This window comes from Squalius cephalus (assembly GCF_949319135.1).
Source record: "Squalius cephalus genome assembly, chromosome: 9".
Classification (NCBI taxonomy): domain Eukaryota; kingdom Metazoa; phylum Chordata; class Actinopteri; order Cypriniformes; family Leuciscidae; genus Squalius; species Squalius cephalus.
Window position 1 is genome coordinate 41477981 of NC_137130.1, and position 25553 is coordinate 41503533.

Genomic DNA, 25553 nt, shown 5'->3' on the forward strand with positions numbered 1-25553 from the left:
CGAGGTATCGCACACCGGACGCGCATTTACTCAGTTTATGGCCAGCAATATTGTTATGTTTAAGGACATTATGGAGTACAAATTAACAATACAATCGTTGCTTAGTCTGCAGTCTGAATTCACTTTACCTCAGAGCGTCCGTTAACTGAATGAATTGAGAATATCACCTGAAAATCCGATAACATCAGCAGTTTTCATCCGCGCAGCTGATTTCTGTGAATGAATGTAAAACTAAATGCATATTGCAGGACAGGGTGAAGTCAGTATATACATTAACGACGATTTGAGACAAATATGAGACAAAAATTTAAATGGTGCTCTATGGCGCGGCAGGATTTTGAACAAGGTCCTGAGCCGTTGCTGGGCGCCGCGGACAGACGCCGAATGGTGCCGCCGGTTCGCATTGCGTTGAGATTTTATGCAACAGGAACTTTTCTTAATGCTGTTGGTGACACAGTGTGTCTCAGCAAAGCTTCTGTGTCACGGGTGGTATACAGGGTATCTTGTACCATGTTTTGTATCTTTTCTGTACGTCTTTAACGCTCCGCTCAACGATCGGATTAACGTTGTTAACTGTCGTAGCAATCTTTTTCCAAATTAAAAAAATGTTCTATTTAGTAAAATTAACTTAGAGCATGCGCAAAATGAAATACATCCTAGCTACTTTCTAAATGCTTGTTACGGAACTTATTGTGAACAATTCACACATTAATTAATTAATTTATTGTATTTTTTTACCTCCTAAAGAATCAGTTGTGTAATACTATTTTTATGAGCTCAGACATTACCGCAACAGAATAAAAAAAATAAAAAAATTAATCAATTAATCAATGGTCATATGTCATTTCCACCCCCGGAGGATACAAGGTCAAAGGTGACAATGTCAGCGAGAGGGTAAGGTCACCACTAGAGCAGGTCAACACTAGGGCAAGGTCAGGGCAAGGTCAGGGCAAGGGGAGGGGCAAGGGCCAAAGGTCAACCCATCAATCAATTAGAGTCAGGTAAGTAGTGTCGTAGGAAGAGTCAGGTAAGTCCTTTGGTGTGGAATGACGAGACCAGACAATGTAGTGCTGTGGGTATGGTGACTAAATAGTGCTGGTGATTAGTGGTGCTGAGTGCAGGCAGGTGATGGTGATTAGCATTCAGGAGACAGGGAACCAGTGGGCGGAGTGTAGAGGTCTGGTGATGTTGATGTTGACTCCGTGACAGTAACAAAGCATATATTTATTAACAGCCCAGCGAGCAAATATTTATAAAGTTCTTTGGCATAGGGAAGCGGAAACTGCATTTCGTGCCTGAAGGCGACAGCAGGGGCGCAGCCGACCCCCGGGAGGTATGGGAAGGGACAATCCTGTTGGAGGTGGGGAGGATGGAGGGGAAGGGACAATCCTGGTGGAGGTGGGGAGGATGGAGGGGAAGGGACAATCCTGGTGGAGGTGGGGAGGTGGGGAGGATGGAGGGGAAGGGACAATCCTGGTGGAGGTGGGGAGGATGGAGGGGAAGGGACAATCCTGGTGGAGGTGGAGAGGATGGAGAGGAAGGGACAATCCTGGTGGAGGTGGGGAGGATGGAGGGGAAGGGACAATCCTGGTGGAGGTGGGGAGGATGGAGGGGAAGGGACAATCCTGTTGGAGGTGGGGAAGATGGAGGGGAAGGGACAATCCTGGTGGAGGTGGGGAGGATGGAGGGGAAGGGACAATCCTGTTGGAGGTGGGGAGGATGGAGGGGAAGGGACAATCCTGGTGGAGGTGGGGAGGATGGAGGGGAAGGGACAATCCTGGTGGAGGTGGGGAGGATGGAGGTAATTGGCAGCGTCAGCATCTGCGAACTCAGACATGTGTAAGTACCAGTCTTTTATACTGCGAGTATTAAAACATGAATGGTTAGATGTGGAGGTAATAAGTGACGCAACGATTGAGTCTTCCTAATATGGTGGGACGTACAGAGTTTCGTTTTTAATGAATTTAATGCTTGTGGGTAATGTAGTGTCCAATTATATTCCGCGAGGGAGTGTATAAAAAGGGATTCGAATGCACCGTTTGTGTGTGTGTGGTCACCGCCTGTGCGTCATTGCAGGGGACCGTCCATTCCGGTTTGTTTCATCTCTTCCGCTTGAGGTATGTGTTTGGCTAACTAGTTAGCACATAGATTTGTGACTTTATGTAACAGTCATTTGGTTTATAGCATTATGGCGGATGGTTCGTTGCTGGGGGTTGTTGGCGGCGGCTATTCATATGCCCCTCCTGCATTCTCGTGCTTTTGTTGGCATGGCGATAGTCTTCTGTGTGCGTGACTTGGATTTGCGACCCGCTATGGAATGAAGGTACGTGTAATTACCGCTACTGCGCAACGTTCATTCATAGTTATGTTGGGAGTAATTGTAATGTTTAAATTCTAACAGGAATAATCTGTTCTCGGATACCGTGCATTCAGTGAGGCCTGCGGGGCAACACTATTTGATGCTGCTGCTTGGTCGATCCTGGTTTCTCCTGGACAACTCGCTCGTTAGCGCGTGTCCGCTCGGTTCATGTGTTTGTGTTTTTCTTTCTTTGCTTTTTGTACATTTACTTTATTGTTCTTCAGTGCCATTGTTGTATCTCTTTTGTTTGTTTCTTCTACCCTGATTTCTCCTGTGAGAAACTCGCTCATCAGCACGTGTGCGCTGGGTTCATGTGTATTGTGACACCTGCTTTCCAGCATATATTGTTTGTGATCGCTGGGTTGCTGGTGAAGTATGAAGGCGGAGTGAATATCCACTCAGTTTTGGTGCCAAATTCTTAACCTCAGTGTGGTTTGATGCATGATTCTCTAGTTTACTAATTAAATGTTTTTCTTCTGTAACGTTTCAGTTTCAGTTGTTGTTGTTATTTGTTTATTTGGAGACCATTTTGTTAATTTTGTATCTCATTATAGGATCCAAGGCTTCAGGGCAGGCCGCTCATAGGCCCTCGTGTGGTGGTGGGATTCTGTCACGGAGTGCTGTGTGTTCATGCTTGACCTTATTGGTGTGCGTGTGCTGTGGTGAGACCTGTGCACAGGGTGGTATAGGAGTCTTTTGCTCATTAAACTAGTTTCCCTGCCATTGGTAAGCCTCTGCCTCCTTTTCATGTTTGGTTTCTTTAATGTTTGTATGTGTAACCTGCTCCATCAGTCTTTTAATGTTTTAAGATTACTGATTGATGATTGAAATAAAACTTTTGTATCTTGTGGTATCCACGTCTCAGGCCCTTCTTTCGATAACCACGTTCCTGTGTGTCCTGGTTAGATTCATTAATATTTATATTTCCCTGTTTAACAGGGTGACGTAGTCAGCTATATCGTATAGAGGTTGCTTGCTCTCACCTCAATGCGGCGTCCCGCCACACTAAATTACGCTAAATCTTTCATTTCACTGTGGATTCTTTAGTAAATGATTTGCAATTTCGGCACAGGCTTTGCAAACAGACTTCTAAGATATGGACTCGATAGTAATGCCACAACATGTGAGTAACTGTTAATTCTAATGCCTGATCTGTGACCAGTGATTTCTGATGTAATGATTCATGTACAGTCAGATGTTCTTTGTCTATGTGTCAGTCAATCAAACCAGTGACTAAAAGATCAACTTCACATAGTTTCTCTTAGTAGGATGAAAATATTCTGTTATTTAAACTGTGAATAAATTATATAATCGCTGGAACTGTCAATCAAACAGCGTGAGTTTATCAGTGACTTACGCTGAGGCTAAAATCAGGGTAGCAAAAATGCCTTTTATTTTTAAATTATGACAATTTTTCATACTAACATTATAAGTGCAAACCCCAGAAAACATTATAAAATGATAAAACTTCGGTAGAGACGGCCTGTATGGATCGACTCCACTTTCCAAGAGTAACAACGCCGGCTCAAACGTTTACAACGGCGCTAACGCCTTCCTCAGGAACGAGAACGAATCCATGCAACCCTGTATGAAGACAAGAGCCTGGATTCTGAGAAAAAGGTGAGTGATTTTTTGCTGAACATCCTGGTGTTTTAATGCACATTTCCAAGTCGGAATATAAACTCTAACCTTTTGTTTTAATAGCTGTTCCTGCCATGCAAACCTGTCGAACAAACATTCTTCAAAAGAGTGTGTCATACATAGCAACGAGCTCAGCCCCGCCTCCTCACTAAGATTAAAGTTTTTGTCTTTTCCTTGCACAGAGTTGCTCTCAGATCGACAGATAAACCTGTTTTGCACACGTCACTCAAACACAGAACCAGGAAGCAGGAAGAGTTTGTGAAGGAGAAACTGAAGTGTAGTTGAGCTGTTGTGTGTTTGTGTGTCTCATGCAGTAAAATGGCAGAAGCCAGAATTTCAGTGGATCAGAATGAGTTCCTGTGTTCAGTGTGTCTGGATCTCCTGAAGGATCCAGTGACCACTTCCTGTGGACACAGTTACTGTAAGATCTGTATTACAGGCTTCTGGGATCAGGAGGATCAGAAGAGAGTCTACAGCTGCCCTCAGTGCAGACAGACCTTCAGGCCAAGACCTGCTTTAGCTAAAAACACCATGCTGGCTGAACTGGTGGAGAAACTGAAGAAGACTAAACTTCCTGCGGACTGTTACGCTGGAGCTGGAGATGTGCAGTGTGACGTCTGTACTGGAAGAAAACACAAAGCCATCAAGTCCTGTCTGGTGTGTCTGGAGTCTTACTGTCAAACTCACTTTGACCGTCATGAGGATTATCACTCCCGTAAGCCACATAAAGTGACTGATGCCACTGGAGGACTGCAGGAGATGATCTGCCAAACACATGATAAACTCCTTGAGGTTTTCTGTCACACTGACCAGAAGTTTATATGTGTGCTGTGTACGATGGACGATCATAAAAACCACGACACTGTATCAGCTGCAGCACAGAGGACAGAGAAACAGGTATGAAACTACACACTGATGAAATAATGTTGACACTATTTATACTGGCACCATATGATCAGGAAACATCATTCACACTGCAGACGTCTCAGAAGTGAACAGAAGCTGCAAGTGGACTTTCACTGCTGAGCGTATTTGTGCTTCACATTTAACTTAACAGAAAATATGGTGAAAATACACCGTAAACACAGGGGTGTGAAGTAACGAATTACAAATACTCACGTTACTGTAATTAAGTATTTTTTTTTTCAGAAATTGTACTTTTTTGAGTAGTTAAAATTTTTTGTAATTTTTCTTTTACTTGAGTACATTTTAAGTGATGTATCGGTACTTTTACTCCGCTATTTTCCTTCTGTTTGTGGTCGTTACTCGTTACATGCTTGTTTTAATTTTATTTTTATCCATCAATATGATTGGATCGAGTAATCGGTCTCGTGACTGTCATCAAATCAAATTAAGCATAGAAAACGTCTCAGGTTACGACTGTAACCTATGTTCCCTGAGAACAGGGAACGAGACACTACGTCAGAATGACGCTATGGGGAACGCCTCAGGCGTGACAGGTGTCTGAAATAAATATCAACTCACGTCAATCATGTTGACCGGCGACAGCCCGTGCATCATCAGCTTGAATGATGAGCGCGCGACCTGGATGTATAAAGGGGAGCCTTGCACACATGACAACATCCTATCGTCTGAAGGGACTGTTGCAGGCAGGCCCCGAGGCATGGCAGGAAGACGTAGTGTCTCTTTCCCTGTTCTCAGGGAACATAGGTTACAGTCGTAACCTGAGACGTTCCCTTTCGAAAGGGAACTCTACACTACGTCAGAATGACGCTATGGGGAACGATATACCAACGCCACCATGCTGAGGGGAGTGCATGCCCAAAGGCAGTGACAACTGTCCGAACCAGTAATTCAGAAACACTGGAACCACTCACCCTTAGGTCACATCGGGCTGTCAGTGACAGCACTCCCTACCGGTCATAGCCCAAGCTAATGAACCAAGAAACCGCCAGAACATAGTTAATTGGGGGTATATCTGGGCCAGCTCAAAGGCTTAGGACCACAACTTCCAATAGAAGGGGTCCCTTCCAGGGAGTGTGGCTAGGGGACCCAAGGGACTCCCAGCCAGTCACTATTCAGGGGAGCATGCCTCCTGAAATGCCACCAGGCTGGCCTGGTGATCTATACTAAGACTCACAGTCTGGCCATTGCCTGTCTGTCCAAGACAGAGCCTCTGGAAGTTGCCTTGGATAAGGCATCCAGAAACTGAAGGCCTGTAAAGCTGGCAGAAACCATTCAGTTCCGGATCACAGAGAGTGTAACTTAACCTCAAGAAACGACGGAAGTCGTCCACTCAATCCACGGGTCTACCCAGTGCTCGCTCCGAACACTGGGGAAGTAAGAGAGGGTTCAAAACCAGGAAGGTCTACTGAGACCTAAAACCTGATGACCCCCTCATGTGGGGAGCTCCAGTACATGAGGGCTCATATCAGGAAGGCCGGTGAGGCCTGTAACCTGGCGACCACAGTATGTGGGAGCTCATACTCAGGAAGGCCTGTGAGGCCTGAAACCTGGTGACCACAGTAAGTGGGAGCTCGTATTCAGGAAGGCCGGAGAGGCCTGTAACCTGACAGCCACACAATGGCCTGTTACCACAAAATGTGGGAGATAGCTTGAAAGGGAGGCGCCTGTCGTAAAACATTGCGACAGAAGACGCATCTAGAGTGGGACCCAAGGTGAAGAACCGGAGTCTGAGCCACGTAAAAAAGGGAACGAAGCGGAAGCGTATAACCCTTACCACAAATATGGATTTTAAAAAGTACACGAAACGAAAGTGCGTATACTTATGCTAGTCCGAATCCAGGAAGGCCTGATGAGGCCTCTAACCTGGCGACCACAGTATGTGGGAGCTCATACTCAGGAAGGCCTGTGAGGCCTGAAACCTGGCAACCACAGTAAGTGGGAGCTCGTATTCAGGAAGGCCGGAGAGGCCTGTAACCTGACAGCCACACAATGTGGGGCTACCTTCCGAAAGGCCTAATGAGGCCGGTAACCACAGAATGTGGGAGATAGCTTGAAAGGGAAGCGCCTGTCGAAAAACATTGCGACAGAAGACGCATCTAGAGTGGGACCCAAGGTGAAGAACCGGAGTCTGAGCCACATAAAAAAGGGAATGAAGCGGACAGCGCATAACCCTTACCATAAATATGGATTTTAGAAAGTACACGAAACGAAAGTGCATGTACTTAGCCATTCTGAATCCAGGAAGGCCTGGTGAGGCCTCTAACCTGGCGACCACAGCATGTGGGAGCTCATACTCAGGAAGGCCTAGTAAGGCCTATAACCTGACGACCACAGTAAGTGGGAGCTCATCCTCAGGAAGGCCGCTGAGGCCTGTGACCTGACGACCACAGAATGTGGGGCTACCTTCAGAAAGGCCTAATGAGGCCTGTAACCACAGAATGTGGGAGATAGCCTGAAAGGGAAGCGCCTGTCGTAAAACATTGCGACAGAAGACGCATCTAGAGTGGGACCCAAGGTGAAGAACCGGAGTCTGAGCCACGTAAAAAAGGGAATGAAGCATACAGCGCATAACCCTTACCATAAATATGGATTTTAGAAAGTACACGAAACGAAAGTGCGTGTACTTAGCCATTCTGAATCCAGGAAGGCCTGGTGAGGCCTCTAACCTGGCGACCACAGCGTGTGGGAGCTCATACTCAGGAAGGCCTGTGAGGCCTGAGACCTGGCGACCACAGTAAGTGGGAGCTCGTATTCAGGAAGGCCGGAGAGGCCTGTAACCTGACAGCCACACAATGTGGGGCTACCTTCAGAAAGGCCTAATGAGGCCTGTAACCACAGAATGTGGGAGATAGCCTGAAAGGAAAGCGCCTGTCGTAAAACATTGCGACAGAAGACGCATCTAGAGTGGGACCCAAGGTGAAGAACCGGAGTCTGAGCCACGTAAAAAAGGGAATGAAGCATACAGCGCATAACCCTTACCATAAATATGGATTTTAGAAGGTACACGAAACGAAAGTGCGTGTACTTGGCCAGTCCAAATCCAGGAAGGCCTGGTAAGGCCTCTAACCTGGCGACCACAGTATGTGGGAGCTCATACTCAGGAAGGCCTGTGAGGCCTGAGACCTGGTGACCACAGTAAGTGGGAGCTCGTATTCAGGAAGGCCTGAGAGGCCTGTAACCTGACAGCCACACAATGGGGGGCTACCTTCAGAAAGGCCTAATGAGGCCTGTAACCACAGAATGTGGGAGATAGCCTGAAAGGGAAGCGCCTGTCGTAAAACATTGCGACAGAAGACGCATCTAGAGTGGGACCCAAGGTGAAGAACCGGAGTCTGAACCACACATAAAAAAGGGAACGAAGCGTACAGCGCATAACCCTTACCATAAATATGGATTTTAGAAAGTGCATGAAACGAAAGTGCATGTACTTATCCATTCTGAATCCAGGAAGGCCTGGTGAGGCCTCTAACCTGGCGACCACAGCATGTGGGAGCTCATACTCAGGAAGGCCTAGTAAGGCCTATAACCTGACGACCACAGTAAGTGGGAGCTCATCCTCAGGAAGGCCGCTGAGGCCTGTGACCTGACGACCACAGAATGTGGGAGCTTGTATCCAGGAAGGCCGGTGAGGCCTGTAACCTGGGAACCACAGCATGTGGGAACCAATGATCAGGAGGCCAGACGAGGCCTGTAACCTGATAGTCACAATGCGTGGGAGCTCACATTCAGGAAGGCCTATACCCTAGCGACCACAGTGCGTGGGAGTTCACATCCAGGAAGGCCTGGTGAGGCCTGTAACCTGACATGTGAAAACTCATAACCAGGAAGGCCTAGGAGGCCTGAAGCCTGGTGACCACTGAATGTGGGAGCTTAACACTCAGGAAGGCAGAGAGGCCTGAAACCTGGCAAACACAGCATGTGGGAGCTCATACTCAGGAAGGCCTATGAGGCCTGAAACCTGGTGACCACAGTATGTGGGAACTCACATTCAGGAAAGCCGGATGAGGCCTATAACCTGACATGAGGAAGCTCATAACTAGGAAGACCTGCGACCACGGTGTGTGGGAGCTCATACTCAGGAAGGCCGGGTGAGGCCTGTAACCTGACATGTAGAAGCCCATCACCAGGAAGGCCGGTGAGGCCTGTAACCTGGTGACCACAGTATGTGGGAGCTCATATTCAGGAAGGCCTAGTAAGGCCTGTAACCTGCGACCACAGTATGTGGGAGCTCATATTCAAGAAGGCCTGGTGAGGCCTATAACTTGATAACCACAGTATGTGGGAGCTCATCCAACCACAGTATGTGGGAGCTCATAACCAGGAAGGCCGGATGAGGCCTGTAACCTGATGACCACAGTATGTGGGAGCTCACATTCAGGAAGGCCGGATGGGCCTGTAACCTGACATGTAGAAGCCCATCACCAGGAAGGCCGGTGAGGCCTGTAACCTGGTGACCACAGTATGTGGGAGCTCATATTCAGGAAGGCCTAGTAAGGCCTGTAACCTGCGACCACAGTATGTGGGAGCTCATATTCAAGAAGGCCTGGTGAGGCCTATAACTTGATAACCACAGTATGTGGGAGCTCATCCAACCACAGTATGTGGGAGCTCATAACCAGGAAGGCCGGATGAGGCCTGTAACCTGATGACCACAGTATGTGGGAGCTCACATTCAGGAAGGCCGGATGGGCCTGTAACCTGACATGTAGAAGCCCATCACCAGGAAGGCCGGTGAGGCCTGTAACCTGGTGACCACAGTATGTGGGAGCTCATATTCAGGAAGGCCTAGTAAGGCCTGTAACCTGCGACCACAGTATGTGGGAGCTCATATTCAAGAAGGCCTGGTGAGGCCTATAACTTGATAACCACAGTATGTGGGAGCTCATCCAACCACAGTATGTGGGAGCTCATAACCAGGAAGGCCGGATGAGGCCTGTAACCTGATGACCACAGTATGTGGGAGCTCACATTCAGGAAGGCCGGTGAGGCCTGTAACCTGACATATGGAGGCTCATAACCAGGAAGGCCTGGTCAGGCCTATAACCTGGTGACTACAGTATGTAGGAGCTCATATTCAACCACAGTATGTGGGAGCTCATACTCAGGAAGGCCTTGTGAGGCCTATGACCTGATAACCACAGTATGTGGGAGCCCATATTCAAGAAGGCCTGGTGAGGCCTATAACTTGATAACCACAGAATGTGGGAGCTCATTCAACCACAGTATGTGGGAGCTCATTTTCAGGAAGGCCTAGTGAGGCCTATGACCTGATAACCACATTACTCCTTGACAGTCAATTCCTGGGAGCTCACCTCAGGGAGGCCCAAGCGCTGTCCGGTTGCAAAATGGGGACTGTCTGGTCAAGGAGGCCTGTTAAGACCTACTACCTGACCATCGAAAAAATCTTTAGATTTACTTTCTTACCCATAACATTTTGCCCCAGACTCTAAAACAGGAGACGTGGTCTGAAAAGAAACAGAAATATGTTAATTTCACATTTTACAAAAAGACCAGAATTAGACCTGCTCTTTTTGTTCACTGCTCATCATTTTAATTCCTCAATTAAAATGCAGCCAAAAACACTGGATAACGCGATCTGGATAATAGGCTGAATTACTAAATATCTAACTTCTTAAAAGTCAGATAATATTCCACCATTTTAATTCATAGAATTAAATGCAGCCATAATCACCAGACAATACTGTTTTAACATTTATACGTTCTCGTAATCTACACACTGCCTCGGCAAGCGTGAGAAACGAGCCGTTAAAAAATATTTGGCTTTCATCCCTCGAGAAGAAAGTCAACAGGTGCGAGGTTGAAACATCCGACAGCGCACGGAATTTTTTCTTTCTCACGCGCGCCGAGATATTTCTTAATGAACACTGCCAGCACCCTCAGGAACTGACTGTGAACGCCTCGTACCCAAACAGTATTGTTTCACAGATCGCACGCACCACAGCTCAGATGCTGAACCCTCCTCCCTCGAGAAAAGGGTCCGACGAGAGCGGAGCATCTTTAAATGAAAAACGCTCACAGTTTGCACAAGAGGCTCTCTCGAGAGCCTCCTGCGCGCTTCAGCGATATTCTCAAAACAGACAAACAGTCCCTGAAGACGAAAAGATGTTGTCATGTGTGCAAGGCTCCCCTTTATACATCCAGGTCGCGCGCTCATCATTCAAGCTGATGATGCACGGGCTGTCGCCGGTCAACATGATTGACGTGAGTTGATATTTATTTCAGACACCTGTCACGCCTGAGGCGTTCCCCATAGCGTCATTCTGACGTAGTGTAGAGTTCCCTTTCAAAAGGGAACTTTAACCACCTATACCTGCTGTTACTCGTGACTGCTGTGGAAGTGCATTCTTCAAGCATCAATTCAGTCCAGATATCAGCATCTTCCTATAATATGCTAAGGTACATTTCAAATATATGCTTACTATGATATTTATATAGGCTGGGCTATCTACAGGGCCTAACATTTGGTGTGAGGTTGGGTTGGGGTATTGCAGCGTGACGAGTTCATAATGCGGTGAATTACCGCTCACATTTACTTCACAATCACATTATAGAGCTGGTAAGTCCCGCCCATCCGTAAAACCCCACTGGACCTCTAGGTTGAAAAATCGTCAATGCAAGTGAATGGGAGAAAATAATTATTTTCTGGTCCCGTTTGAATTGTGCCATGAATGTGAACATATGTTGTCTGTGAATTTTTAATATCATTTTTCATGTTACGAGTTTGACATTATATTGTATGATTCTTTGGCTAGCAGTTCTGGAAAAGACATAACGAGAAAGACTACATGTCGCCTATGTGATGTCACCCCATGAAGTTGACTTACCCGTGGTTTTCGCCAACCTCAATGATTTTGTCCTCTCCCTGAAAGAAGGCGGTGAAGTGCACCAAAGACACAGCCATGTTTAGCGGGATCCGTGAGCTAGTGTCCGTGTGCGAGTGGTGGTGACGTTTCAAACGCGTCGAAAGCAGTGAAGAGTTGTAGTCCACAAAGTGCTCTCACACAAAGTCTAACCGTATCAAACTTCTACCCGGTAAATTGTAGAATTCTTTACAGGAAAAATAAAAAATTCACAGACAACATATGTTCACATTCATGGCAAAATTCAAACGGGACCAGAAAATAATTATTTTCTCCCATTCACTTGCATTGACGATTTTTCAACCTAGAGGTCCAGTGGGGTTAGTGTAAGGGGCGGGACTTACCAGCTCTGTATAGAGAGACGCGCGTCACGATCTGTGCACTGCCGCGTCTCGTGCTCGCCATGCAGCCAGATTCAGTATCAGTGAACCATCACCTTATGAACCATGGCGTTAACCTGAACTGCGTTTCTGTCAGTGTGTGACTACAGCTCGTTAATAAACAACGTTTTTTGATTGATCCATTTCATACAATCCATCTTCATTTAGCAAGTGCACTTGCGCAAAAACATTTTTCATGTTCAGCTTTTGTTGTTGTTGTTGTGGATGCTGCTGATAAAACAGCTTCACAGAGACTACAAAGAGACATGCATTTGTGTGTGTATGTGTGTGTGTGTGTTTGTTTCTTTTGTAAAAGTTTCCCGGATATAACTTCCCTATTTAATGCACAATTTTCCTTACAAATGATATTATCAGCATTACAATGTGAGTAAATGTAGCCGTGTAAAATGTAAGGGATGATGCCACCCTTCTAGAACCATGTGCATTTACGTTTAAATTGTAACATATTTAATAGCATGGAATCAGTGTAATTAGTGTTAGCCTACTATCTTAGCCTTTTTCAGTGCATTAGGTGAGGTAAACTGATAATATTAGTGATTCTCATTTATCAAAATACTAAAATTGGTACCGTTTTGGAGAGAAATTGGGTGTTTTTTAATCTCTCTATTTAACCCATCTCATGGTGTGTGATGCTGAACTATCATATGAGTTTCTAAAGGTTTTTGAATTCTTTACACAGTTATGAATATTGATATTTTATGTGCAACAATAGCATGCTCAGGCTCAGTGGCCTTACACCTCATTTTAAATGCTTTTTTTTTTTTTTTCAAATAATATGATTTAAATGGTGATGAGTGTACTGATTTGATGCATTTTTTTTTTAATGATTTATTTATACAATTTAAACCATTACAAAAAAAAAAATATATATATATATATACAAAATTAACAGAAACAGGGGAAGATGAAAATACACAAACCATTACAGAGAGAAGATGCACTGAGGGTTATTTCCCCCTCAAAAAAAAAAAAAAAGTTAAATAAATAAATAAATAAATAAATAAAGAGTACAGTACAATCACATACAGTAACAGTAAACATAGCAGTGTATTGGCCAGGCAATACAAAATTAGTATCAACATCTAGATTGGTGAAGGATGTGGGGGGAGATAAGGGGATCACACACAAAGAGCAGGGTCAAGCTGGAGAGTTTTGATATGTTCACAAAGGGGTTGCCAAAGCTTGATGAAAATGGTGCTAAAGAACATCTCTTATCCAGCGAGTGTAAGAGGGAGGGTGAGGGCTTTTCCAATTCAATAGAATTAAACGCCTAGCTAAAAGAGTCAGAAAGGCTACAAAATCTGAAAAGTGAGAAGGCAAAGAATGGCCAGGCGGCAGAACCCCAAATAAAGCTGTGACTGGACAGAGTGGGATATCCGCCGAAGTGATGGCTGACAATGAGACAAAAATTTGTCTCCAAAAAGAAGACAGGGCAGGACCAGAACATGTGAATTAAAGTGCCTGAACCAGAATGACACCTGTCACACTCCGAGTCAATAGACGGGTTAATGCGTGCTAACCTGGTCTTCGACCAGTGGGCTCTATGAACCACCTTGCACTGTATAAGCCTGTGACGTGCGCAGAGGGAAGAGGAGTAAACCCTGTTCAGGACTGCCCTCCATGTCTCCTCATTAATCTCAGTACCGATGTCTTGGGACCAGACAAGGCGTAAATCATCAGAAGAAGATTGCAATTGAACAATTATATTCACTAATTTACAAATTGGCCCTTTAGTACAAGGATCCACACCTAGAATGGTGTCTAAATCTGAAGGGAGAGGTGCATTTGGAAAGTTGACCTTTTTTTTTTTTGTACAAAATCTCGAATCTGTAAATATCTGAAAAAATGTTTTTTTGGAAATATTAAACTGAGAAGTCAACTGTTCAAAAGAGGCAAAAACACCATCGATGTAAAGGTCAGCAATAGAAACCAACCCAAGGTCTCTCCAAGAGGTGTAAGCACGGTCTAAAATGGAGGGGTAAAACAACGGGTTAGAATGTATTGGGGATAACGGGGGTATTATGAAGACCAAAATGTCGCAAAAATTGGGTCCAGATTTTGAGACTGTTTTTAACAATTATATTATTTGAATATTTCATTGGGGACAATGTGTATGGGAGGCATAAAAGAGCCGCCAGGGAAGATGATTTACATGAGGCATTCTCGATATGCAGCCAGAATGGGGAGTTGACAGAGTTGTTTGGCTGGAACCAGTAAAGAGTGGTGCGTATATTTGCTGCCCAGTAATATATTAGAAAATTAGGAAGAGCTAGACCACCTAATTGTTTTGTCTTCTGCAGAATGCCTTTTCGAATCTTTGGGGTCTTTTTATTCCAAAGAAAACTAGAAATAGAGCTGTCGAGTGTAACAAAAAAAGACTTTGGAATAAAGATAGGAATACACTGAAATAAATATAAAAATTTAGGGAGCACGCTCATCTTAATACAATTAACCCTACCGATCAGGGATATAGGAAGGAGAGACCAACGATTAAAATCCTGAGATGGACGATTAAGCAGTGGAACAAAATTATGGACAAATAAGTCTGAAAAGTTTTTTGTCACATTTATGCCCAAATATCTAAAACTGAGTAAGGAAGATCTAAAAGGTAGGGATGCTAATGGATAGTTCAAGGCAGCTGTGTTGATGGGAATTAGTTCACTTTTACTCAAATTTAACTTATAGCCTGAGATTAGGCTAAAATCCATTAGCAAATCAAGCACCAAGGGAATGGAAGTACCAGGCTCAGAGACATATAAGAAAAGATCATCTGCGTACAAAGATAGCTTATGCTCCAACCCTCCCCTCTGAATGCCAGCCATCGCACTGGATCTTAGAGCGATTGCCAAAGGCTCAATGGCTATTGCAAACAAAAGGGGGGAAAGTGGGCAACCTTGTCTAGTCCCGTGACCGAGGGAGAAATACTCAGAATAGTTATTATTAGTTCGAACACAGGCCAAGGGAGAAGTATATAAAAGCCTAATTCAAGATATAAGCTGATCAGGAAAGCCAAATTTCTTCAGTGTATAAAACAAATAGTGCCACTCGACTCTATCGAACGCCTTCTCAGCATCCATGGAAATAACTAACTCTGGTGTTTCATTTAAAGAAGAAGAATAGAGAATATTAAAAAGGCGTCTAATATTTATGAAAAGAATGTCTATTTTTAATAAAGCCGGTTTGGTCAGTAGAAATTATAGTTGGAAGGACCACCTCCAGGCATCTTGCTAGGACTTTAGCTAATAATTTCACATCTGAACAAAGTAAGGAGATGGGGCAATAGTTGCTGCACTGAGAAGGATCTTTATCTTTTTTGAGAATTAGAGAAATGATAGCCTGCCGTAAGGAATGAGGGAGAATACCTGAGCTGTAAGACTCATTGAACATGTTAAGTAAAAGAGGTGATAATTTGTCAGAAAATGTTTTGAAAAATTCAGCAGGGAAGCCATCCGGCCCTGGCCGTTCTGCATTAGACTAAGAGCAGACTTAATTTCGTTCAATGTAAGAGGGCCTATCAAATTCGAGGAGATATCAGGATCAATGCAGGGCATATTGAAGGAATTGAAAAAAATTGTCGAATTGGGCTACTTCAGCTATACTTTCCGAAGTATATAACGAGGAATAAAAATTCCTGAACTCATTATTTATAGTTAATGGATTAACTGAAGACCCATCAGAGGTGGAAATTTGAGTAATGAGATGTGAAGCAGCAGACTGACGCAACTGATGGGTGAGCAATTTACTTGATTTATCACCGAATTCATAATAATTGCAATGAGTCTTATTTAGAGCTTCAGTTGCCTCATTTGTAGTAAGTAAGTCAAACTCTGTCTTTGTTGTCAGAAATTTAACAAAGTCATCCGAGTTTGTAGAATTAACACAATTAGACTGGAGGTCTGCCAAAGTATTCAAAAGATTAGCTCTCCTTTCATTGATTATTTTTCTCTTATAAGCCGAATATGAAATTATTTCTCCCCTTAAATAAACCTTACATGCCTCCCAAATTGTCTTAGCTGAAACACCAGGGGAAATATTTGTGGAGATAAAAAGGTCAATACGATCATTAATGACAGAAATAAAATTAGAATCATTGAGAAGCAGAGAGTTAAAACGCCAAGGAGACCGGGACATTGAAAGGCTTGGTAAAGCGAGGTCAAATGTAACAGCAGCATGGTCTGAAATAACAATAGTATTATAGATACATGAGCTAATCAATGGAAGCAATTTGTTATCAACAAGAAAGTAATCAATGCAGGAGAAAGTATGATGTACAGGGGAAAAGAAAGAAAACTGTTTTGTGCTAGAATTAAAGGGACACTTCACCCATTTGCATTAAGCTTTGCATTGTTAGAAACCCAGTCATACTATTGAATGGTCGTGCAACACTCTCTCATTTTCCCCTGAGACGGGAGAAATCTGTTATTTACCTCTTACACTTCCTCCTACAATGACGCAAAAATCGTCATTTTGCGTCATTGTAGGAGGAAGTGTTAGAGGGGGGGATTTCTGTTAAGACTACAGACACTAGTTTCTCATCTTTCCCAGGGTGGGGCGCGCTCACGCTACAGACCTATTACAGATCAGTGGGTGGGACTTTACTCTCTGAAACTGAAAGCAATATCCTCCATCTTGTTTGAAGCTAAGCTAACAGGCGCTGTGGAGACAGATGTAAAGTTATGACAATAGCGGAGGAGAGTGCTCAATATGATATAGAAGAAGAGGATTTCGGAAGTCTGATGCTTGAATCAGGTGTTTGTGGCTACCTTTACAAGCCGCATTATAGCGAAGAGCAGCCGAGGCAGAAGACCTGCCTGCCGCGGACGAGGAGCCCGGACTGGCTCGAGTTAGGGCGGACTGGTGGCGCCGGTGATCTCACAATGCAGCTACGAACCGCTACGAACACAGAGATAGAGTCCGTCTGCGGCAAAGAATTTCAACGATGACAATTTCTCCTGGACGAAATCTCTGAATCAGACGAGGACACGGACGTTTGTGTTGAGAACTATCCTAGTTTCGCACCGCATATGTTCTGACTGAACATCCAGGTACCATGCAATAATTCACCTTTTCGAAAGAAATACAAACGAGGAGTAATGCACTATATGAGTTCGCCAACTAACTAGACATTTTGTGTGAATGTGAAATGAATTTCAAGCTCTGGTAGTAGCTAGCCTTGTAGACGGAAGAGTGATTTCTCTTATAGGCAGATATGCGCTTTCTGGATTAGTGGGAGTGGCTTGCGGAGCTGTGCAATGTGGTGCATTGTGGGAATTGTTGTCTTTCATACAAATGCGTTCTGAAGTTATTTTTTGTCTTTTCTCGGTCACGAAGGCACCAAATTCAAAAATTATTTTACATTTCGACTACATATATGACCCACTTTAAATAAAAAACAATGTTCAAATGGGTGAAATGACCCTTTAAAAAAACGCCAAACATCAGAAATAGCATACTGCTCCATGAATAACTGAATCGTCCTGCTGGACTTAGACTGTGCACATGGCCTAGATGAGGAACGGTCTAAAAGAGGGTCTAAGCAGCAGTTAAAATCCCCACCCAGAATTAGCTGATTGGAGTTCAAATCAGGGAGAGAAAACAAAACTTTTTTGAAAAAAGCCTCATCATCCCAATTAGGGCCATATACATTGGCCAAAATCAAACAAACTCCATTAATCTGTCCTCCAAGAATAATAAAACGCCCATTGGGGTCCGAGATGACCTCAGAAACGGAGAAAGGAACCGATTTATGTATGAGAATAGCTACCCCGCGGGACCTATCCTGGAAGCCGGAGTGGTAGAGCTGGCCTACCCAGCCCTTTCTAATACTTAGATGGTCTGCAGGCCTGAGGTGTGTTTCCTGAATAAAGGCTATGCTAGTATTCAATTGTTTCAAATAATTAAGAACTTTATTTCGTTTCACTGGAGAATTCAGTCCTTTGACGTTCCAGCTGGTGAATTTCAGTGCACCATGAGTTACCATCTTGTTATTCACCACGGGCGTGGACAATTAATTCCCTGAACATAAGATTTCTGAGACGGTGAGACCTCCACACCCCCACACAAACATCCCAGCCAATAGTAGACCTTGCTTGTAGCATATAAGGATATAAAGTGCCATAGTGATTGCACACAGATTGACAAAAGTAGAAGCAAAAAAAAAAAAAAAAAGGAAAGAAAGACCAAGAGACAAAAACAAGAACAACCCCCACTCCCACCTCCACCCCTCCCCTCCCCTCCCCTCCCCTCCCACCAGTTGACAAGAACAGCAACTGGAGCCACTTTACCATAACAAGTTTCCTAACTCCTTGTCCTCCCATAAAAGGTGCATAACCTCAATAGTGATTATCAGAAATTACTGACAGACATTCTTCAGAAACAAAACTAATGCAAAATATAAGCGCAAACTTTTAAAGAAAATAATAATAATTAAAGCTGCAAGCAGCATTTATCGGGGTTCAAGCATTTAAGGCCTTTCAGGCCTTTAAGCACAAAAGCATCAAAAGTTATTACGTTTTATTTAGCAAGCCAAAAAACTCGCTAGCGCCAACTAGTGGCTGATTTCTTTCAAAATTCTTACAGACATCTAGAGCCATGATTCGAACATGCCTACCGAGTTTTGTTCCGATCGGCCTCCGTTAACCTTGTCTAATAGGTGTTTAAATTTCATTGGTCGATGGCGGCCATGTTTTTCGAGATACGCCAATGTCCTCATAGACATATATGGCGCCTTGGACCAAGACACTGCATACCAATTTTCAAGTCAATCGGACTAACGGTCAGGTAGTCAGAGCCCTTTTCATGTTTTAACAGTTATAGCGCCACCTATCATCCGATCTATATGAGATTTTGCATGCTTATTTAGAATGATATGGCACATATGCTCACCAATTTTTGTGAAGTTCTGAGTTTTCGTTTAGGATTTATAGGCTTTTGAGTGCATTTTGCCACGCCCATTTTCTTTATGACCAAATATACCCATGCGAAAAATGCAAAAGTTCAACTTATTTTTGATAATTATTGATCTAGAGAGTCCATAGAATTGTCCTAGACTCGTTTGGTTCCGATCGTGCGAAAAACCTAGGACTAGTTCGCAAAAGTAGGTTTTTAATATAATTATGAATATTTAATGAACGGTTTGATTGACTGCAATGGTTCTTGAGGCAAAGTTGTTCAGCATGAGCAGATCTATCAAATGATATGCATTATGTGACAATAAGTGTAACACCATGTGATTACAGAGCCATAAAACTCGTTAGCGCCAACTAGTGGCCGATTTCTTTCAAAATTCTTACAGACCTCTAGGGCCATGAGTCGAACATGCCCATCGAGTTTCGTTCTGATCGGCCTCCGTTAACCTTGTCTAATAGGTGCTCAAACTTCATTGGCTGATGGCGGCCATGTTTTTTGAGATACACCAATGTCCTCATAGACATACATGACACCTTGGACCAAGACACTGCATACCAATTTTCAAGTCAATCGGACTAACGGTCAGGTGGTTATAGCCTGTTTTATGTTTTTTTCATGTTATAGCGCCACCTAGTGTTCAATCATCACATAGCCTTCACCATACCTAGAGATTGGCATGGGGTACTTTCCATAAGATCATCTCTCAATGCAAATCAAGCTAGCTTTTAGGCTAACTGAAATAAAACCATGCCAATCTCTAGGTATGGTGAAGGCTATGTGATGATGTGGGGCTATTTTAATTCCAAAGGCCAAGGGAACTTTATCAGGATGCATAGTATCCTAAAAATTAATAAAAAAAAAAATACTTAAAAATAAAAATCTGCCTGCCTCTATGGGAATTTAACATAGGGGTGTACACACTTATGCACCCTGTATTTTAAGGAAGAACATTTATTTATTTACGATACATTATTCATTCACAAAGAAAATTGGTGTCCTAAAAGGTTGGATTTTTCCTAATTTTTTAAATTAAGGCATTAAGTTCAATTTCCAAAATATGATTTTTTATTCCTCTTTTTAGTCAACTTTAGCATGGGTGTATTAACTTATGCATTGCACTGTATATAATAATATTACTTAGGCAAAAGGACAGTAAAACTAGCTGTCCAAAATTAGCACACCATGTATGAATTAAGCTTAATCAAATAGCAGGGACTTTGTGGTGAACAAGTTCAATATAAAACAACTCAATTTTGTCAAGTTTAACAAACAATCCAATGTCAAATTCACTAAACAGCCCACATTATCCTTAACAAAAAGCTGAAATTAAGCAGCCTGCTCGCAGTATGATGGAGTCTGATATGAAAATTAAAAGTTGTTTGTCTATATGCCAAAATTAAAATCTAATTGTAAAACATTTTTTTTTTACATATATACCAAACTGTAAATAAAATGCGATTTGAAGGGACCTTGTAGTTAGCAAGTTTGAAGAAAGAGAAAAAGAAACAACTTTGTTGGGTTTAGCCAAGTGTCTAATGTTAGACTCAAATCCGCGGGGCCGACGGCCAAGCTGTTACTTCAAATAATGGGGGAAAAAACGCCAAAAGTCAAGACTGCTCAAAGTAGAATACAGTCCGTCCAATTTACTTTGAGTCCAAGCTCTGGATGAAGTTGTTGGCTTCCGCAACCGAAGCCAGCCATTTCTTCTCACTGTTCGGAAGAGTAAATCGCAGTTTAGCAGGGAACAGAAGCGCAGGCTTGAGTCCGCGTTTGTACAATGACGACATCACATCCTTATACTCGGAGCGAAGTTTCAAAACCTCAGGGCAATAATCCTCAAAGATACGGATTTTGTGTCCTTCATACATCAACTCACCCTTTTTGCGAGATTCACGAATGACCAAGTCCTTCACTTGAAAGCGATGAAATCGCAAGATAACGGGTCTCGGTCTCTGTCCAGGCGCTGGTTTAGGTGCGAGGCTGCGATGAGCTCTATCTAGCTCAGGCAGCGAGGTTAACACCTGAGATCCAAGGACATCGACCAGAAGCTGGGAAAAAAATGTACTTGGACGCGGCCCCTCGATTGACTCAGGTAAGCCCAGGATTTGAATGTTTTGGCGACGGCTACAGCTCTCGAGATCTGAGACTTTAGCCTTAAGCCACTCGTTATCCTTCTGGAGCCCCGAACACGTAGCTTCGAGTCGTTCAAGCTGTTGACTGATCTCCGTAGTGCCGGACTCAAGATTCCCGATGCGAAGATCATGATCTGCCACTGTGGACTGAATGTTGTCCAACTTCGTTGCCAAACTTTCGAAAGATGCTTTGAAGTCCGCGGCGATAGATGCTCTGAGGTCATCGTGTAAAGCACTGATCTCGGCTAGCGTGACGCTAACGGCCGGCGAAGAGGCGCCTTCTCTGTCTTTATCGACTTGTTTTCCCCTTCCTTTGGACATTTCAAGATCGAATGAAATCACGAAACGGTTATAAAACAAATGCTGTCAGATGTCAACGAAAATGCTGAGGATTTAAAGATAAACTTAAAAGTTTCGGGAGCGAGCCGCACACACGTCTGCTCCTCATGCGCCATAACCGGAAACCCACTTGATGCATTTTAAAAAGATAGATGATAGATATTCTTCGATCTTTCTGACAAAGAACAAAATATAATGTGAATTACAGTATGTGCATTTTTTTTAATTTATAAATTGTAGTGCACAGTGTTTATTATAAGGGGGTAGAATCTGCAGCTCAGTACTCAATACTCACTACTCATGAGTACTTTTAAATAAGCTACTTTTTTACTCTTACTCAAGTAGTTTTTTTGGACAAGTACTTTTTAACTCTACTCACACTACATTTTTTGGAATGTAATGGTACTTTTACTTGAGTATGTTCTCTTACGAGAGGTTCTCTCGTATTGCGTAAGTTGCTTACGCATCGGGAAAGTCTTCTTTCTTCGAGATCTGAAGCCAAAAATTATCCTTAATTTTGTATTCATTGTCAACGCAGTGCGGCAGCCGGCAGACCTAGGCAGGCTGTATAAGCGTGCTCATTGGCTGCTCGGCGGCAACTGCTTAAGCCTATCAGTGAGCACTCTGAAACGTGGCCTCCAATGAGGGCGCTTCGCGCCCTCCACACCCTTCTAACCGTCAGAACGGGTGTGGCCAGCGTGTATATAACCAGTGCTCACAGGCTAAATATCTGATTTTCTTGTCTTCAGCGAAGCTCTTCGCATCGCTGGATCTTGAGAGCCGCCGCCGTTGAAACCAGCGACCAGCAAGCCGAGGACAGCGCCTGAAGAAGCCGGCCGCCTTCAGCCTTCCGTGCCTGCTACGCTATCCGGCGTCATATCCTTTACTGCTGTGTGTTCGCCTACTGCGACACATGTTTTCTCTCTCTCTAAAAGAGCACGGGGCGTTTTTCTAAAAATGCCCCGTTTTTCCTGCGGCTCGTGCCGCGCCCCGCTCAGCAACGGAGACCGCCACCTCATCTGCGCTCTCTGCCTGGGCCGCGAGCAGGCCGCCACCGCACTCTCTACGGGCGGCTGCCCTGAGTGCGAGGAACTTTCAATGTCGACCCTGCGGGCTCGACTTGAAGTTTTTGACCAAGATGTCGCTCCGCCTGTCCCTGCTGGGCCGCGCAAGAAGAAGCGCCGCTCACAGCGACCACCGGAGACCGACGAGGCGATTAGAAGCTCGCCGGATCCTCTCCCTCGAGCTTCTCTCTCGCCTTCCCCGCCCCCCCTCCCGGCCGCGCAGCCGCCGGCTCCCGCCCGCGCCGCCGCCGTTTAAGGGGATGAGGCGGACGAGTTTGATGAACGCGCCGTGGACAGCTGTTCCATCCTGGCCTCTGACAGCGAGGACTGGTCTACTGCCTCCTCTTCAGTCCAGGATTCGGGCCGTACTCGAGCGGGGGAGGACGCGGAACTGTTACACCTCCTCACGCGAGCTGTTGAACAGCTGGGCCTTGATTGGTCTCCTCCTGAGGAGCCAGCACCGAACAGACTCGACGGCTGCTTCCTTCATCATCGCCGCCGACAGCCAGCGTCCAGAACCGCACCCTTCCTGCCTGAGCTTCACAGCGAGCTCTCTAAATCGTGGAATGCTCCATTCTCCGCGAGAGTTTCTTCACACGCCTCATCGACGCTCTCACAGGTTGACGGCGCCGCTGAGAAGGGTTATAATGCCATTCCCCCCGTGGAAGAGGCGGTCGCAGTGCACCTTTGCCCGCCCTCTGGTTGGCACTCAAAGGCTGCCCTCCCGTCTAAGGCTTGCAGGACCACATCAGCCCTCGCCGGCCGTGCTTTCTCCGCCGCCGGACAGGCTGCATCTGCACTCCACTCTATGGCCGCGCTGCAGATTCTCCAAGTTAACCTCCTCTGTGATCTGGACGAGAAGGGCTCGGAGTCTGCTTCCATCATGGATTTGAGGAGCGCAACAGACCTCTCCCTTCACGCCACGAAATCCGCTGCCCAGGCCATTGGACGGTGCATGGCCTCTCTGACTGTCGCAGAGAGGCATCTCTGGCTCACGCTCGCGGATATGAGGGAGTCTGAGCGCTCGGTGTTCCTTAACGCCCCCCTCTCCCCCACCGGCCTGTTCGGCCCAGCGGTAAACGGGATCGTGGACCACTTTTCGGAGGTTCAGAAGACCACACAGGCGATGAATTTGTTTCTGCCTCGGCGCTCCAGACCTGCTGCACGCCGTCCTCGTGACCAGCCTGCGCAAAGCTCTGCCCAGCGCCCAGCTCGACCTCCGCCCTCGCTCTTGCTCGACCAGCCGCATCAGGCCGCCTCCTCCCCGGGGACCCCGGCAGAGGATCGGGGTGAAGCCTGAGCCTGCAAAAACCTCCTAGCCCAAGGAAAGAAGCGACGATCGTGTCCCACCGCGGCCGGACCATCGTCAAAGCTTCATGCTCTGTCAGTCCCCGTTGCTACGGTTACTGCAGACACTCATCTCGCAGCCAACGAGCCGGTGAATTCACCCTCTCGCCTGCACACAACCGCCGTTTTCACGGCGACCCAGAGAAATCTCGAAAAGAACATTATGCCTGCTCGCGCTGTATGTGTTTCAAATGCAGTAAATGTGCCCACTTCTCTGTGTTCACCTCTGCACACAAGCACCATAAACCCCGTGTTTCTCACAGAGCCCGCTCGCATAAAGCGGGCAGAAGCCGCTCGAGCGTTAAAAGTAGGTCATGTGTCCACCCCGCTGTGCCCACACCTACTCACTGCCCGCTCTGTTACACAACCCCTCACGACCGGTCATGCTATTTACGAAGTGCATGGACACGGCTCTCGCTCCCCTGAGGGGTCGGGGAATGCGAATTCTGAACTACTTGGACGATTGGCTGATTCTAGCACAGTTAGAGGCCGAACTCATCGCCCACAGAACAGTGCTTCTAAGCCACTTGGACAGCCTGGGGCTTACGGTCAACTGGACCAAGAGCTCGCTAGTGCCCAGTCAATCAACCTCTTTTCTGAGTTTGGATCTGGACACTGTGGCAATGACGGCCCGCCTGTCGACACAGCGCGCGTGCTGCATTCGACGCTTGGCCGCGTCCTTCCGGCCGGGCAGCACCGCACCTCTCAAAACATTTCAGAGGTTGCTGGGTTGTATGGCCTCAGCTGCAGCAGTGCTTCAGCTGGGTCTCTTACGAATGCGCCCGCTACAACGCTGGCTGAATGCCCGAGTGCCTCACAGAGCCTGGGCTTCCGGCGGCATCCGAATCAGAGTGACTCAGAGCTGCGTTTCAGCACTGAAGCCCTGGTTAGCGGCCGACTGGCAAAGTTATCTCGACGGACGCTTCCACCTCAGGTTGGGGCGCTCTTTTCGAGGGCAAACCGGTTTTTGGCCTGTGGTCAGACCAGGAAAAATGCCTCCACATAAACTGTTTGGAGATGATAGCGGTCGAGAACGCGGTCAAGCGCTTCCTCCCATTCATACAGGATCACCATGTGCTAGTCCGCTCGGACAACATGTCCGTGGTATCCTATGTGAACCGACAGGGCGGTGTCAGATCCAGGAATCTGTGCAAGCTGACAGAACGCCTTCTCGTGTGGGCTTACCGCTCGTTGCGCTCGCTGAGAGCCGCGCACGTGCCGGGCCACCTGAATGTCGGTCCAGACAGACTGTCCAGGGACAACATTCCCCCAGGAGAATGGTCCCTGCACCCCCAGACAGTCCAGTTTCTTCGGCAGAGCGGAGATCGACCTCTTTGCGTCGAAAGACAACGCTCACTGCCCGAAATTTTTCTCGAAAAGCAAGGACGCGCTGTCCCAGACATGGCAGAAGACATGGCACCTGCCAGAAGGGGTCGTGAACACGATCACACAGTCTAGAGCCCCCTCTACGAGACGGCTCTACGCGTCTAAATGGTCGGTGTTTTCTAAATGGTGCTTTACTAAGAGCTTGGATCCACGCGCATGCGGGGTCC

The 25553-nt window shown here is 45.7% G+C and overlaps 1 protein-coding gene across 1 annotated transcript in view; it reads left to right on the plus strand.

Annotated features, from left to right (window-relative positions):
- The first annotated feature begins 4219 nt into the window (after positions 1-4219).
- The window catches only part of LOC307164953 (tripartite motif-containing protein 16-like), a 37219-nt gene continuing 15885 nt past the window's right edge, over positions 4220-25553 (plus strand). Inside the window, exon 1 of the mRNA XM_079882189.1 lies at positions 4220-4897. Coding sequence (XP_079738315.1) covers positions 4319-4897 — 579 coding nt within the window. The 5' untranslated portion in view covers positions 4220-4318. The remainder of the gene's footprint in view (positions 4898-25553) is intronic.